Source organism: Perca fluviatilis, chromosome 15, assembly GCF_010015445.1.
Source record: "Perca fluviatilis chromosome 15, GENO_Pfluv_1.0, whole genome shotgun sequence".
In the NCBI taxonomy this organism is placed as follows: domain Eukaryota; kingdom Metazoa; phylum Chordata; class Actinopteri; order Perciformes; family Percidae; genus Perca; species Perca fluviatilis.
In genome coordinates this window covers 1,429,005-1,445,547 of record NC_053126.1, presented here as the reverse complement: position 1 = coordinate 1,445,547, position 16,543 = coordinate 1,429,005, and the positions used below count along the sequence as shown (strand labels likewise).

At 40.6% G+C, this 16,543-nt stretch overlaps 1 protein-coding gene across 1 annotated transcript; it reads left to right on the top strand.

Moving 5' to 3' along the window:
- Positions 1-224: 224 nt before the first annotated feature.
- On the top strand, positions 225-16,383 carry LOC120575499 (tryptase-like). The gene is made up of 6 exons (XM_039826327.1): positions 225-462; positions 9,322-9,348; positions 10,929-11,091; positions 11,964-12,235; positions 13,347-13,486; positions 15,550-16,383. Exons 1-6 carry the CDS (start codon positions 366-368, stop codon positions 15,784-15,786), a joined length of 936 nt encoding a protein of 311 aa, XP_039682261.1. The 5' UTR covers positions 225-365; the 3' UTR covers positions 15,787-16,383.
- Positions 16,384-16,543: the final 160 nt, after the last annotated feature.

Sequence of the window (16,543 nt, the reverse complement as noted above, 5' to 3'; positions counted from 1 at the left end):
TGATTTATGAAAAAAAAGCAGAAACAAATATTGATATATGATGATTTAATAGCAGTTTTTGTGTGCGTGGACATTTTTGCCACGAAGGTGTCGAGTAAGTTTTTTTAAGGAGGGCATGAGGGTTAAACCTCCGTCCTGAAGGGCAGGTATTTCTAGTCCCACGAGCTAACGTCAGCCCAGAGGCGCTTCAGGCTGTTACAGGTTAGGAGTTTACGTTTCAGTCCCTTCAGCAGCATTAAGCTGTGACGGTCTGCAGGCTATTATTGTAAAGACGGGCGTGTGTGATATGTGAGGTGTCGAAACCGGGCCTGACAGCAGCGCACCTGACAAGAGTCTCTGAGAGTCACCCCCCCCCTCCAGCCTGCATGATAAACTCCTGCAATGATTACAGACCACAGTCAGAACAGTCACATCACATCATGGAGGGGAAGCTGCTGCTCGTGCTCCTGGTTCTAACTGCAGGTCAGTGTCTCCGTCCGGTTATTAATCTGGAGTTATAATGAGAAGAAAACCTAAACAGAATGTTTTAATTCCGTGTTTCTCAGGCAAAAACACAATCTTTCAATTTAGATTTGTTTTTTAAATACTTTTGGTAGACTACTTTAAGTTGCCTACATTTTGATGCTGCTTGTGTATTTAGTATTTTTACACTCTAGTATTACTTTTCTTTACTTAAGGCGAGACTACAAAAATCAGATAATGCCTCATATGTAAACAAAATTTCAGAAATAGATCCTCTCTCTAATTGTGTGTGTGTGTATGTGTGTGTGTTAAATGAACTCTAATGAGACGGTCATCAACATGTATCGTTGACGAAAAAGAAAACGCTAATATAGTTAAACAAAAACTGTCTATGTTCATTGCCACCTTTTCTACACTCTCTCTCTGTCTCTCTCTCCCCCCCTCTCTCTCACTCTCTGTCTCTCTCTCTCTGTCTCACTGTGTCTCTCTCTCTCTCTCTCTCTCAATTCAATTAAATATGCTTTATTGGCATAAATGTCAGAAATAACAATATTGCCAAAGCATCAAGGATAATAATGTGAGAATAAATACATACATACAATTCACTGAGTAAACTAATATTTATATATATATATACATTTAAAAAATAAAAACAGGAAAGCAACAACAGTATATCAATATACAGTAAAATTGCTAGTGTCAAATGTAAGAAAGAAAACTGTCTTTCTCTCTCTCTCGCTCTCCCTCCCTCTCTCCCTCCCTCTCTCCCTCTATTTTTTTATTGTGATATTTTGTGAAAAATTCTTAATCTGACATGTTCTCTCTCAGGTTACTGACTAGATCAGGACCTGTACAATCTACCTGCTCCTATAACAGGCCCAGTTAGATCAGGACCTGTACAATCTACCTGCTCCTATAACAGGCCCAGTTAGATCAGGACCTGTACAATCTACCAGTAGATTTACATCGCATTGTCTTAATGTCAGTAATTACAGGGTTAGTGACAGACAGACAGACAGACAGACAGACAGACAGACAGACAGACAGACAGACAGAAGATGCTACAATTAAAAGTTTTCTGAAGCTTTTTCTGTTTTTAAAGATTTCATTCACAGCCTGATTTAAACATTTCATTCACAAAAACTTGGAGGAAATGAATATTTGTTTTTTTGTTGACAGAATTTTCTGATTTATGGAGTGATAAAGAGAGGCCTTTGACTCTAATATGTTACCAAAATGAAACAAGATTTTCTTTACTTGACTCAGTGTCACATCGTGTTATCAGAGTTATCAGATCAATGGGCCTCATTCACCAACCTTTCTTACGAAGAAATGTGTTCTTAAACCCTTCTTACGAACTTTTTACGAAGATTCTGGCATTCACTACTGTTTTCTTAAGTTGGATTTATTCTTAGCTAAGAACAAATCTACGAACACTGAAAAGCACTCTTACACACATTTGAGTGATGACAATTTGCTCCAAATGATTGCTTACTGCATTTTATTTAATTCTACAGTCATTTACAATGATAATATTGTACTGTAATGTATTTCTGATCATTTGTTGAAAAAAATATAGTATGCAAAAAAAACACTAACACTGCAATTTACATCAGCAATTAAACTGATTAAATCTTGCGTTATTTGGTGATTGATCGCTATTTATAGAGCCAAAATGCAGTGGTAGAATGTAACAAAATACTAATTCGTCCTAACTGTACTTAAGTAAATTTTTCACGTATCTGTACTTTACTTAAGTAGACTCAATAGTGCATAGCTTACTTTTGACTTTTACTTTGTTACATTTTGCAGCAATTATCTATACTTTCTACTCCACTACATTTCTACAATGTTCCGTTACATTTTCTGATCAGTTTCCCCCTGCCAAAACGTCTTCCTGACCGTCACACGTTTGTCTCACCAGTGTAGATACTGTATATATGGGGCACCGCCGATCCAAGCTGGCTCCGGTGCTCCAGAGCCCGGGCGCAGCGCCGCTGACCCTCGGTAATACAGCCCCCGGTAAAAGTGAAAATGAAAACGTTTGTTTTTATTATTCCTGTTTTTAAATCAAAGTTCCTATATCTATTTCTCTCCACAGCGTCGTTTACTCCTCCGCCAGGCTGCGTAAGACGCATTCATATCTTATTTATTTGGCTGGACCTCTTCACATCTCCCCTATTTGCTTACTTGCATGGTTAAAGAAAATAAAATACATCCATGAATAAAACCAACCGCATTCCAATTCTAACAACACATTTCCGTTTTATGCTGGTTAGGATAGGAACTTTTTTTAAAAGCCAGGCCTTGTTTGTGGTAGTGGACACCTTCTACTTTTACTAAAGTAAATATGTCTATGGTTATTTGTACTTTTATTTAAGTACTGAGATTCAGTACTTCCTCCACCGCGGCTCCAACAATCTCCGAAAACCTGTCTCCCAGGAGGTGCACAGGAAGTGTCATGTCCTTATATGGGAATTTGCGGGGAGTTTTCTTATGCTAATTAGGAACAACTGGCACGCGCTTTCAGTTACGAAGACGTGGGATTCATCAATCCTAAGAACACAGGTGCGAACAATTCTGCTGTTTAAGAACACGTCATGAATCCGGCGTAGACTTCTCTTAGGAACCTTCTTAAGAACATATTTAAGAGAAAACTTAGGAAGATATTGGTGAATGAGGCCCATTGTTTCCACAGCTGATCTGATAGATACTAAATGGAAGAACAGCTGATCTGATAGATACTAAATCATGGCTCCACATTAAGGCTTGTCCGGTACAGTGGATATTTTGTAGGACAAGTGGAAGAGAAATTGACTTGCCCCACTGGACAAGTTAAAACTCAAACAAAATAAAATGCCATGTTACTTCACGTTATGTGCCTCTCAATTACGTCTGTTACCGATTTGAAACAAATAAATTTTTCTCCACACAGCGTGCTGGGTCAATCTAACGTTAGACCCAGCCCGCTGTTCAGCTCATTCTCTGTAAGCTATGCAGCATGAAAGCATGGCGAGCCAGCCAGTGTAAGTTAGCTAACGTTAGCTTGCTAACTCCGCCTTAACGTTACCCCGTCGCCACATCGTTGACAGAAAACGAGACGAATAAACCGGTCACTCGTGGAGATAGCAGTGTGCTTTGTGTGGATGAAGCATGAAGTTAATCTGACTCATTTAGCGGCTGGCTCTCTGCCTCGAACGTTACTACTCCACTGCTCGTTTGTTCGTCAGTTATTGTAAAACCTCAGCTCTGCAACTCACCAGATTAAAAATCAGCTAATAATCAACTGTAAAGTAGCTACACCTTTTTAAAGGATCCCTTGGTGAATCGGCCTCTGCTGAAAAAACAAAGTTAACACCATTTGGTGACAAAATCCATTGTTATGTCTACAAAATGATTTTTAGATATAGTATAAGTTCAAGTCACCCCTACCTCTGGTCAGAATATTGACTTAGTAACTCAGAATATTGACTAGGAATCTGAAAGCAATGACGAACTTTAAAATATTGACTTAGAATCTCAATATATTAACTTCTGCACACCGACGTGCAACGTATTACTTTGTATTATGGAGTCTGGAGATACTTTTTTCTTCTTGAAGGGGAAATCTATTGTTGGGACACGTTTGTTTCTACTGTTTTAACTGAATTTTATTAATGTTGATAGAGTTTCGATGCTTTAAACGGTTTGTTCGAATTCTGCATTAGCAAAACCCGGACAAGTGACTTTTGTGCATGGACAAGTGAAACGTAAATGTACTTGTCCAAAGGACAACTGCCTCAAAAAGTTAATGTCGAGCCCTTTAAACAAATACTGTCTCAGTCAACGTGTGAAACCAGACGAGCCAGTTTGACTCTCGGTGTTGACAGTTCAGGCTGACTCACTGATCTGATTGGAGCGTTTCAAGCTGACTCACTGATCTGATTGGAGCGTTTCAGGGTCATTTGATTAATAAATGAATCCATTTTGTTTAGTTAATGCAGTTTTTGTACAACAAAACGACTTTACCAAGCAGTACCCTGCTACGCCATGAACTACTACAACTACTATTTCTAGTCACTGATCCATTATCTTTATTGTGACTATAGACCTTTTTCACAGCAGACATGTTGACTTGTCATAGCAGGAAAAGCACAGCTGAAATTGATAACCTTAACGATGGCTCAGTTCCATCAGGTGTCCCAGTAAGATATTTCAGTGAGTCAGCATGCCCAATACCAGGACCTCTCCTAAGTGGAATGCAGCCATCATTAATGGTTTAATACCAGGGTCTCTTCTAAGTGGAATGCAGCCATCAGTAATGGTTTAATACCAGGGTCTCTCCTAAGTGGAATGCAGCCATCAGTAATGGTTTAATACCAGGACCTCTCCTAAGTGGAATGCAGCCATCAGTAATGGTTTAATACCAGGACCTCTCCTAAGTGGAATGCAGCCATCATTAATGGTTTAATACCAGGGTCTCTCCTAAGTGGAATGCAGCCATCATTAATGGTTTAATAGCAGGGCCTCTCCTAAGTGGAATGCAGCCATCAGTAATGGTTATGAATACACCTGTGCTGTTCCTACTATGACATGTCAACATGTCTGCCGTGAAAAAGGTCTATTGTTGCCACTGTTCATCACCCCCCCAACTGGCACCGTCAGACACCACCTACCAAGAGCCTGGGTCTGTCCCAGTGGCGACATACAGCAATAGCCGCGTGTGTTTGTATTTGTCTAGTGTCCTTCGTATCTCGTTTTTCATGTTTGAACTAGCTACAGGAATTCAAGAGTAATAGTTAAGAGTAACCCAATATCTTGGAATTAATATGGATCTGTTCAACACGGTGCTTATGAGCATGTTTACTCTTGGGATTGTTGTGAACCAACAAACCAACTCGCCTCACAAACTGCAGTTCAGTCGGGACTTTCTTATCCAATGTAACAATTCCGCCCCGTGGACCCTTCGCGATGAAATTCCACCAGAAATTCGCAGGTGCGGGTCTGCTTGTCTCGATCGACAAACAATGCTGGTGGTGACAATCCGTGGCCCAGGCAGTGGAGCATGCGGAAGGCGGCGTGGGCCTGCCGTTGGATTGCGGGAGACAGCAGCGGGTCGGATGAGGAAGCGTGGCCGGAGGGGAGGAGTGAGACGGAGGCTACGCAGAGCTGGATTGCGCCGCCTGCCACTTCCCTCTGTCATCCTTGGAAATGTGCAATCATTACGGAATAAAGTGGATGAACTGCAGGCAAACGTTAAATTCATACCGGAGTATAAGAATGCCTGTGTTATAGCTTTGACTGAGACTCTAGGGTTGACTGAGGTTAAAAGAATACGACTCGGGCCAGGATCTTGAAATCGATGGCTTTGGTCAGCCCATGCGGTTAGATAGAGACACACAGCTGACTGGAAAAACACAAGGAGGGGGCGTGTGTCTATACGTCAACTCACGCTGGTGCAAGACTATTGTAGTGAGGGAATCTATCTGCAGCCCACATGTCGAACTTTTATCTGTCTCACTGCGTCCATTTTATTTGCCACGAGAAATTCCCCAACTTTTCATTACACTCAGCAGATGCTACAGCTGAAATTACCAAACTTGTTCAACGTTTACAAAGCATTTCCCCTGATGCTCCACATTTTATACTTGGTGATTTTAATACGTGTAGTCTTAAGAAATACTTTGGGCATTTTTATCAATATGTAAACTGTCCTTCCAGACATGGCAAGATTTTAGGTCTGTGCTACGGTACTATTAAAGATGCCTACAAATCTTATGCAATGTCACCCCTGGGGTCTTCTGACCATAGCTCCATCTTTCTGGCCCCGGTTTATCAATCAGCCCTTAAGAGAGGCAAAGTTGAGCGTAAAGAGGTCTCTGTATGGACAGATGGTGCCATCAAAGAATTGAATGGCTGCTTTCATAGTACCGACTGGGATGGTTTTAAGGACACATGCACCGATATAGACAAACTAACATTCACTGTGTCAAGCTATATCACATTTTGTGAGCAAATGATTATTCCCAAAAAGATGATCACATTATACCCCAATAATAAACCTTGGGTGAGTGGATCACTTAGTGATGGTTCGGAGTAATTTAGCGTAACCCTCGGGAAAAAAAAAAAAAAATAAAATAAAAGAAGAGGAGTTATTATTTTTTGTTTTTTTTTTTTTTTTTTTTTTTTTTTTTTTTTTTAAGGGAAGGGAAGGAAATTTTTTTTTTTTTTTTTTTTTTTTTTTTTTTAAAAATAAGTTAAATAAAAAATATTTTTGTTGCATCTCTTTTCGGTTGTTGTCATTTGTAGATGTCCCTAAGCACTCGTCTCACAGCAGCAACAACAACAGCAGAGAGCAGAAGCCAGCAGGCAAGTGTTATTTACATAAACTTCTGGTGTACTTACAAACTTTCCAATCCATTGTTTTATGAGTGCATAACCTATATATACTAGTGTAGACCTTTGGTATCATTTCGGGCATTATTAGTGGGGTCATTTAAGAAACGTGGGTCCATTAGCCCCGCGCTAAGCTATTCAGCGGCTAACGCTACTCTACGCTAACTCGCCCAATGTTAGACCCAGGTGAAAAAAGCTTCTGGGGGGGTGTTTGGCTCGAGGTCATGGTGCAAAGGACCCTAGGGTGAATTACTCCGAACCATCACTTTAAGCACATTCTTAATAAGAAAAAAATTGTTTTCCAACAGAATGACATGCACCAAAAAAAAGAGATTCAAACGATGGTGAAGAAGGAAATAAAATTGGCCAAAATCTAGTTTAAGGACAAGGTGGAAGATCAGCTGAAAAATGGAAATGCCTACTGTGCTTGGAGGGGGATTAAGGCTATGGTGGGAATGAGTGATAAGAAAAAAGGGGTGGTCACATCTGACAAACCTGACCCTGTCTTGGTGGATGAATTGAATCAGTTTTATTCAAGATTTGACTCCCATGATTTTAATGATGATTTGGCTGAATTTAGAACTGGGTCTGAGGGAAGTCAAATTTTGATTGATGAGACTGACGTCTGGAAGACTCTTGAGCAGACGAGCATAAGGAAGAGCCAGGGGCCTGACCACATCAGTGGCCGATTGCTTAAAAATTGTGCTCTTTTCTTGAGCAGTATTTTTACATTTATTTTCCAACTTTCGCTATCACAAAGGAAAGTCCCACGGTTATGGAAAGAATCAGTTGTGGTTCCGTTAAGCTGTGTTTATTTCTCAGGGTTTGTCATTTCGTTCCATCTTCTTTATTTATTGCTTCCTTTGTTATATTTACTTTTGTCTTTATACTGCTTTCATTCATTTCTTTTCTTTTCCATTCCTCCTCTCCACTTGGTTATCCACTTTTTATTGTATTTATGTTTCCACCATTCCATTCATTCCTCATTCCACTACTATCTTTCCCTCCTTTTTTCCTGTCTCTGTTGTCCCTCTGTTCATTCTTTTTGTCTCATCTCCATCCTCCTTTCTCCTTTCCTTCCTTCTTTCTTTCCTATTCCTGTCCCTTCTTTCTTACTTCCATTCCTTCCACTATTTTTTATTCTACTCCATCTCCTTCACTCTCCTTTATTTCCTCTCCACTCTTTCCTTATATACCTTCCTCTGTCATTCCTTCCTTCCTCCACTACCATTTTACTTTCCTGTTCTTTTCCTACATACTCCTTTCTTGTCCATTTTCTTTTCCTTCTACTGTCTGTCCTTCTTTCCTCCTCTCTTCTTTCCTTCTTCTTCCTTCTGTTCTCCACTTCCTTCTTTCTATTTTATTATTTCCTACTTTCTCTCTCTCATTTATCTCTGTTGTCTCTCCATCCCTTTGTCTTTTCATATTCTACTATTTTCTTCCTTTCCTTGTCTGTCTCCTTGTCTCTTACTGCTGTCTCATACTGTTGTCTCATGCACTGTCTTCATGCTGTCTCCTACTATCTTCTCTTTTCACTTCTCACTGTTGTCTTCCTGTGCTTCTCACTGCTGTCTCTACTGCTGTCTCTGTGCTCTCTACTGCTGTCTCATACCTGTCTCTGTTGTCTCTGCTGTCTCTCTCATACTGTCTCTCTGTTTCTCTCTGTTGTCTCTCTGCCTCTCTCTGCTGTCTCTGTTCTCTCCTTCTCTTCTTTTCTCTTCTGTTGTCTCTTTGTTGTCTTGTCTCTACTGTTGTCTGTTCTGCTGTCTGTTCTCTTTTTGCTCTCTACATCTACTGTGTCTCTGTCTCTTCTGTTCTGTCTCTACATGCCTCTCTTTTCTCTCTACTCTACTGTCTCTGCTGTCTCTCTACATGCTATGCTGTTCTCTACATGTTGTCTCTACTGCTTGTCTCTCTACATGCTGTGCTGTCTTCTCTACTGTGTTCTCTATTCTCCCTGATCTCTGCTGTGATCTCTATAGTTGTCTCTTATATACTCTCTACTGTTGTCTCTACATACTACTCTCTACTGCTGTCTCTCTACATACTACTCTCTACTGTTGTCTCTCTACATACTAATCTTTACATACTACTCTCTACAGACATTTCAACCGTAAATTGTTGCATAATAAATTCACCAGAAAGTATTTGACGCCCAACTTTTATTTATTTTATAAAAGTTGAAAGAAAACCTACGCCCTTGGTGGGTAGTATACGTAGTACTTCTTCATGACATTGTTGCTTTATTTGTCTTTTCTGTCTATTGTCTTCAGTTGGTAACCTTGTTTGACTTTGACCTCAAACCACAAATACCAGCTTCACCCAACAAAAGAGGACACTATGCACACTGTGGTTTATCACGAACAATCCCAACCAGTTGGTTAGGTTTCTTAAAAGAACTTCTTGGAAATGTTGGACTATTGCTTCTGAGTATGGTATGTGTACTCAATGAATCAAACATTCTGTTCTTTGTCTATCCTACAGGAAGCAACGCACAGAACACGTCAAATGGTGAGTCATGTTTTCATTTCTCTTTTGCAGAGATTACACACAACACACACAATGGTAAAGGTTTCAAATAGGTTTCAAAAGAGCAACTCTCAACATGAATCCAGTCCAGGTTTGAAGAGTCATAATATACAGTATAATAAAATAATAATCTGATAGTCTACAGCATCTTTCAGCCACACTCCTGCTAATTTTTACATTCTTATTGGTGTACGGATTAAATCAAACAATGTTTGGCAGTTACATTTTCAACAATGAACAGAGTTTCCCCCTGCCTCTAGTCTTTTATGCTAAGCTAATCCAAGCTAATCCCTTTCTGTCTCTTGGCGCATTTTTTGAAGGATGGATTTTGTGAAGTGTATGAATTGGTTGTATGAGGTACTTATCAGTCAGTAGATGCCAGATGGAGGCAGCAGTAGAGCAGCAACTCCCTATGTACGGTGAGGTAAAATCACTGTTTATGTCAAAGGAGTCTGGTGGCTTTGAAGAGAGCAGAGATAACAGCCTCAGTTCCCCGTCGTAAAGGCCGCTCCTACAACACTAAGGGGCCATCCACACGGAAACGTTTTTTTGTGCAAAAGCACATGTTTTGCATCGTTTGGGCCAACCATCCAAACAAATCCTGTAAACGCACTGCCTGAAAACGCACTTTTTTGAAACCAGGTCCCAGGGTGAAAAAATTCGAAAACGGCTCTCGTTGGCTTCGTTTGGACGGTGAAATCGCATCGATGATGTCATCACCACACCCCTCGACCTCATAGCCTCCGAACTCCCCCCTCCTCATAACAACAATGGCGGACTACATGCTTGTGTTTCTGCTGGAGAAGATATTGACGCTATCAGAGTTACTAGGGCAAAATATTCTAGTCTGTGACTACAAGTTTAAATTCATGGACATTGTGATAAAGTGGCCTGGCAGTGTACATGATGCGTGAGTTTTTGCTAATTCAAAGCTCAACTCCTACTTTAAGACTGGCAAGATCCCTACTCTGGAAAAGCTGATTGTGGACAATGAGGAGGCCATACTCATTTTCCTTCAGTTCGACTTCACTATCGGTCCACACAAAGGATTCTGGTTTCCTTGAACTAGCCATTTTCGTCGTCTTTGTCTTGTGTTATGGTCTCCTGTTCTACTTGTTTGTTTTGTATACAGCGCTCCACTTCCTCTTCCTCTCTGTATACAGCGCGCCACTTCCTTTCTTCTCCGTTTTTGGGTGAATTTCTGTAGCAGAAACAGTGGGCCTGGAGTATGAAGTAGCACATTGAGTCATTTTTTATATATGGATTCGTTTGGACGCAACGATTCTTGAAACAAATCCAGGGAAAACGGGTAAAAAAAAGATTGTTTTGGTACGTGTGGACGTGACCTAACTTTAAAACATCCAAACTATCCTTTTAACATTGATATCCATCTGAACAGCTCAGTCACAGCAAGAAAGTGTGGGAAAATTTTTCGCCAAATGTCTAACTTTTGACATGATTTGTTGCCACCTCATTCAAGCTATTCTCTAAAACCTCTGATTAAGACATCATTATGGGCCTCCTGCACACTGATAACAGAGTTTCTGACTTTTTCCCTGCAGTTTGTGGCATTGCACCGCTCAACACCAGGATCGTAGGAGGCGTAAATGCTCCACCAGGGTCATGGCCCTGGCAGGTCAGTCTACACAACCGCAATGGACATTTCTGCGGAGGCTCCCTGATCAACAGCCAGTGGGTCCTGTGTGCTGCTCACTGCTTCTCCAGGTGAGCTCTGATCCTGATACATGACCAGAATGGAACTAAGTACTTTTACTTAAGTACTAAGTGGAGGAACTTTATTGTAAACCCTGACAGGGAACATTTTACTGCATTATACACACAGGTTTTAAATGCAAGACTTTTACTTGTAGTGGATCACCTTATAGTGCGTTCCATTTACCTCGAACTCGGAAGCCGGCGCTGGGAATGATGTCACACCTTTTTAGATATAAACAAGTTGGAGGGGGTGTGAAATGTGCTTTGGACGCGTCTCTGCTGCAGCCGCCATTTTGGGACAGACATCTGACCTGTTCTGATCATACAGCTCAACATTGGCCGCACGCTTTTATAATGGTACTGTGAACAGAAACTATCGTAGACTTCAATTGTAGCAGCTCGCTGTAGCTGTTCGCATGTGCCGTTAACATTTCCATGGTAACAGTAAGACTGGAAGGATTGTGGGTAGTGTAGTACATCACCATGACATAGCAAATAAAACATGTTTTTCTTAAAACCAGGTTGATATCATAAGGACTTATAGCTTTTAAAGGAGCAGAAGACTTTCATTTCACAATCTCACAATCTCTCTCATAGTCAGTCTACCTCGGATGGTTTAGACATTATGGGATGGTTTAGACATTATGGGATGGTTTAGACATTATGGGATGGTTTAGACATTATGGCTGATAATCAAAATCCTTATGGAGAAAATGAACATGATTCTTACTCTACCGAACCACACTGAGCTCTATAAAGACTCATAAAAGGTGTTTTACAATATTTTACCATTAGGAATATCTATCGAGATCTATAGATATATTTATGTTTCCTCCACCTCTGTATTAATCACGTTGTCCTGTTTCTGTTCTGTTTCTCAGCACCAGCACATCAGATTTAACTGTTTATCTCGGACGTCAAACCCAACAATCCGTAAATCTTAATGAGGTGTCCCGTTCACTGTCTCAGATCATCATAAATCCAAACTATAACCCTGACACACACGACAATGACGTCTCCTTGCTGCTTCTGTCCTCTCCTGTTAACTTCACCAACTTCATCAGTCCAGTGTGTCTGGCGCCGGATGGCAGCACCTACCCGGACAGGACAGTCTGCTGGGTCACCGGATGGGGAACCATCTCAAGTAGCGGCAGTGAGTTTATTTTTTTATGTATTACTAATAGTGAATGCTCGTATGGATTCATTCAGTTTGTAGATTGTTTGTTGAAGAAAACATGCAGAGGTTGAAAAAGTACTCAGCTTCTCCCCAGCATTGGACTCTTGTTGTTCTCTGCACCCAGTGTTGCCAATTCTTTGCCAATTAAAGTAACTAGCACTAGCTTAAAAAGTCGCTTAAAGTAGCTAGATGACGTCATACGCCCTCTTGCATATTTGCGACATCATTGCCAATAATTTGCATAAAGCTTAGTGGTTGTGTCAGCAAGGTAGATAGAAAGAAATAGACATCTTTAGCTAAATAATCACAAGCTCACTACAGGAAAAATACAGCCGCCATGACTGCATCTGATTGGACAAACTCCTCAGTCGTGGGCTGTCTGCTTCCGGATTTTTAAAACAGAGCCAACATGGCCGCTCATTTAGAAACCTTATTTTACAAAAATAGTTTACTGAAATGAGTAAGTGCTAAATAATCGGTCTTCATTTTTCCTCAACAACAGTCAATTTAAAAGATTTTCAGGAGTTTTCCAGAGGTGGTGAGTCGAACTGGACACTGCTGATTCTCCAACGTCCCTGCGACGATCCCAGAATGCATTGCCTGGCTGCTAGCATAGACAATGAATGGGACACGGGGAAATGGCGCTTGTCAATGGACATCTACCTTAGTGCTCGCGGCTCTGCCGCATGGCTTGCTAGCTAGCTAGCTAGCTGAATGATTAGGATATGCAGGCAGCGCTGCCTGGAAGGCAACATTGGGGGCTTAAAACACCAAAAGTAAAAGATGCAGTGGTGGAATGTAACTACAGTTGTTCAAGTACTTTACATAAGTATTTCCATATTGTGCTTCTTTATAGTTCTACTCCACTACATTTTGGTGGCTACATTTAGCTGTAAAGACCGCTAAAGTTGTTATGCGCAAGTTTTCGTACTATAACAAAAACCCATTCATGAGAATGCATTGCTGTGTTCATGGTGATGAAGGAACATGTCAGCCGATGCAACACTGTGGCTCACTGGTTTGTTTTTTTATGATAAATCGGGCTGTGACACAACTCAACATTAATATCTCTTTTCTTCTATTTCAGCTCCTCTTCCATTCCCTCAGAATCTGCAGGAGGTCAGCGTTCCCCTTGTGTCCAACACGCAGTGTAACGCTGCTTATGGAATAATCACAAGCAACATGATCTGTGCTGGTCTGACGGCGGGAGGGAAGGACTCCTGCCAGGTGAGTCTGTCTGCAGAACTCTGCTCCAACACCTGATGACAAACACATTTTAAAATGGCACGGCTCAAAAGAGCTGTTCCTGGATGTCATGGTGCATCATGGTGTCATGACTTTTTACTGCAATACATTTATCTGACAGCTTAAAGCTTTAGTGTGTAACTTTTTGATATTAATAAATGTCCGTTACATTCAAGCCATTACCAAATGAGTTGCTACAAAGCTGATTAAGACTATCAGCTCCATACAACTCTCTCTGGATGTCTCAGTATGACTATGTTCAGAAGATTGTCACGTCCGGCAAGTTTTGTGCCCAGAAACTCAAGTGAATATAATGACCTCTTCTGAAGAGTCCATCATGTTTTTTTAATCCTCCGTGTCCTCCTTGGCTACTAGCATTCATGGAGGGTTTGTATTATGTGGACGCGCCGACAGTTTTGTTGTCATTACTTAGAATTCCTCTTTTTTTTTACCTTTTCATTCATTCTGGGAAGTTTACCAAGAGGAAGCCTCTCTTTTGCAAGAACCCCCTGATCACATTCACACAATTACACATTCATACCTGGCCAGTACAACCACAGTCTGATCTGATCACATGCATACCTGGCCAGTACAACCACAGACTGATCTGATCACATTCACACCTGGAAGCTGCCCAGTCTCACCACAGTCTGATCTGATCACATTCATACATGAAAGCTGCCCAGTACTACCACAGTCTGACTTGATCACATTCATACTGGAAGCTGCCCAGTACAACCATAGTCTGATCTGCTGGGCCACTGAGCAGCTCCACTGGAGCGGTTCGGGTTAAGGGCCTTGCTCAAGGGCACCTCAGTGGTGGTAATGAGGGAGGGACAAGCGCTGCTCTTTCACTTTCCCCACCCAGATTTTATCCTGTCGGTCTGGGGATTGAACCATTGAACCTCCCGGTCTCAAGCTCTCTTCTCTAACCTTTAGGCCACCACAGCCGCTGGGGGAGACAGAAACTAGCACTATAGCTTTAAGTGACTTCACAGATTCAGATTTTTTTTTTTTATAGTCAAGAAGCAGAACCATAAATCAGGACTTAGGTCAAGTGGGTCAAAAAACAGCGCTTTCAAGCATTTGAGTTCTCTTCCCAGGAAAACAGGTGTTTGTTCCCCCGGAGTGATTAAATCCAAACCCTGATCTTTTTTTCTAACCTTAATTAGTCATTTTGGTGCCTAAACTTAACTATCGTCACCGCATGACTCACTCTTTGTCGGCTAAACTCAACTCTGAAAGGATTGCCATCTAGTGGTGCTAAATGTAACTGTACGGGATATGTGGGGGTGGGAATAGATAAGGAAGGAGTGCAAATGCAAGACAAGGCTATTATGGTTTTTTAATTTATTTTAGCTTTTTTTTTTTTTTTTTACTTTTTTGGTTTCATTTTAGTCTACATCTACATTACTACGTTTTGGTTTGAAAACCAATATCTTTAGCTACGTTTACGCTTCACATCTGAACAAACTACTCTGGAGTTTCCAAGCTCCTAAAAGTTTAACATTTGGAAACTCTGCTGCCCCTGTTTTAGTTTGTTTGCTTTGTAGTCTGGACGGACACAAACGGAGACATTTGATGCACGCCAGTCAATCTTATTGGTGGTCGTTTTTGGTGTCTTAATTTAACTGCCGTTGCCGAATGATGCTCACTTTTTTTGTCAGCTACACTCGACTTTAACAGCCACTAAACTTAACGGAGCTCTGTACCCGGCTCAGTCACCTTTTGTCGGCTAAATCTAACTGTAAAGAACGGTGAACTTATCGGTCATGTGACCGGCCAGCGGTCACCGTATTTTCTTATAATATCATAGAAATTGTTGTGCATAGGTCTTCGTACAATATCATACAATAAATCATAATAATGTGTTTCGGTAAGTGCAGTAAAAAGTACAATATTTTATCTAAGATGTAGTGGAGTACAAGTAGAAAGTAGCAGAACATTGAAATGTTTGAGTAAAGTACCTCCAAAATGTACAATACTTAAGTAAATGTATAGTTGCAGTGTGCTGGTGTAATAAGCGTTCTGTCTGACCTATTCAGGGGGACTCTGGCGGCCCGTTGGTGACTAAAGTCGGCTCTACGTGGGTCCAGATCGGGATAGTGAGTTTTGGAGATGGCTGTGCTCAGCCTGGCTTCCCAGGAGTCTACGCCCGAGTGTCCCAGTACACCTCCTGGATCAATGGGATAACATCTGGAACCGCTCATCTGGTTTCCCTCTCAGCTCCTCTGCTGCTGTCCTTCTTCCCTATTCTCTTCTCTCTCTTTGTGCTTTCATAGCAACGTCTAACTGTCCGGATCAATGGATCTGGATCAATCATTGATGTAAAAACTTGCTGTCTGATGTTTATTTTCTCTCTTAATTGATAAATTGTTTTGTCTTTAAATAACGAAGTAGAGAAAAAGTCTAATCTTTCGCATCCTTTTCTTTCTTCTGCTACATCTTGTTTCGGTTTTAAATGTGTATATAATGTTATAACTTCTGTATTACGGGAAGATGTCTTGTTATGTTTTCCGTTGGGGCTGCAACTGACGATTATTTTCATCAACAATCAACCTGCACATTATTTTCTTGATTAATCAATACATCATTTGTTTCTATAAAATGTTCTTAAAATATTTTACAAATATATAATTTCCCATCGCCCAAAGACATGTATTCAAATAGTTTATTGAAAACTCAAAGATAATTACTTTATGGTCACATCAATCTAAGAAAAGCATAAAATCTTCCCATTAGAGAAGCTGAGTAAGAGAATATTTGGATGTTTTGGATGTTTTGCTGCTAAAATGTGAAATTGTTTAATCTGCTGTGGAAACTTGATGTAGTTTTTTAATGAAGTTAAATTAAAGACGTTATTGTGAAGGTGAAACATTTCTACGTTTCGTCGAAATCATTTAAACTGAAAATGATTAAATATAAAGATAATATTTTGACTTGAAGAAACTCATTACATTTTTAATTGTTTATGATCACAAATATTAATGTTTTGCACGGACTGTGAATTGCAGTTAAGATGATGAACGTACTTATGGA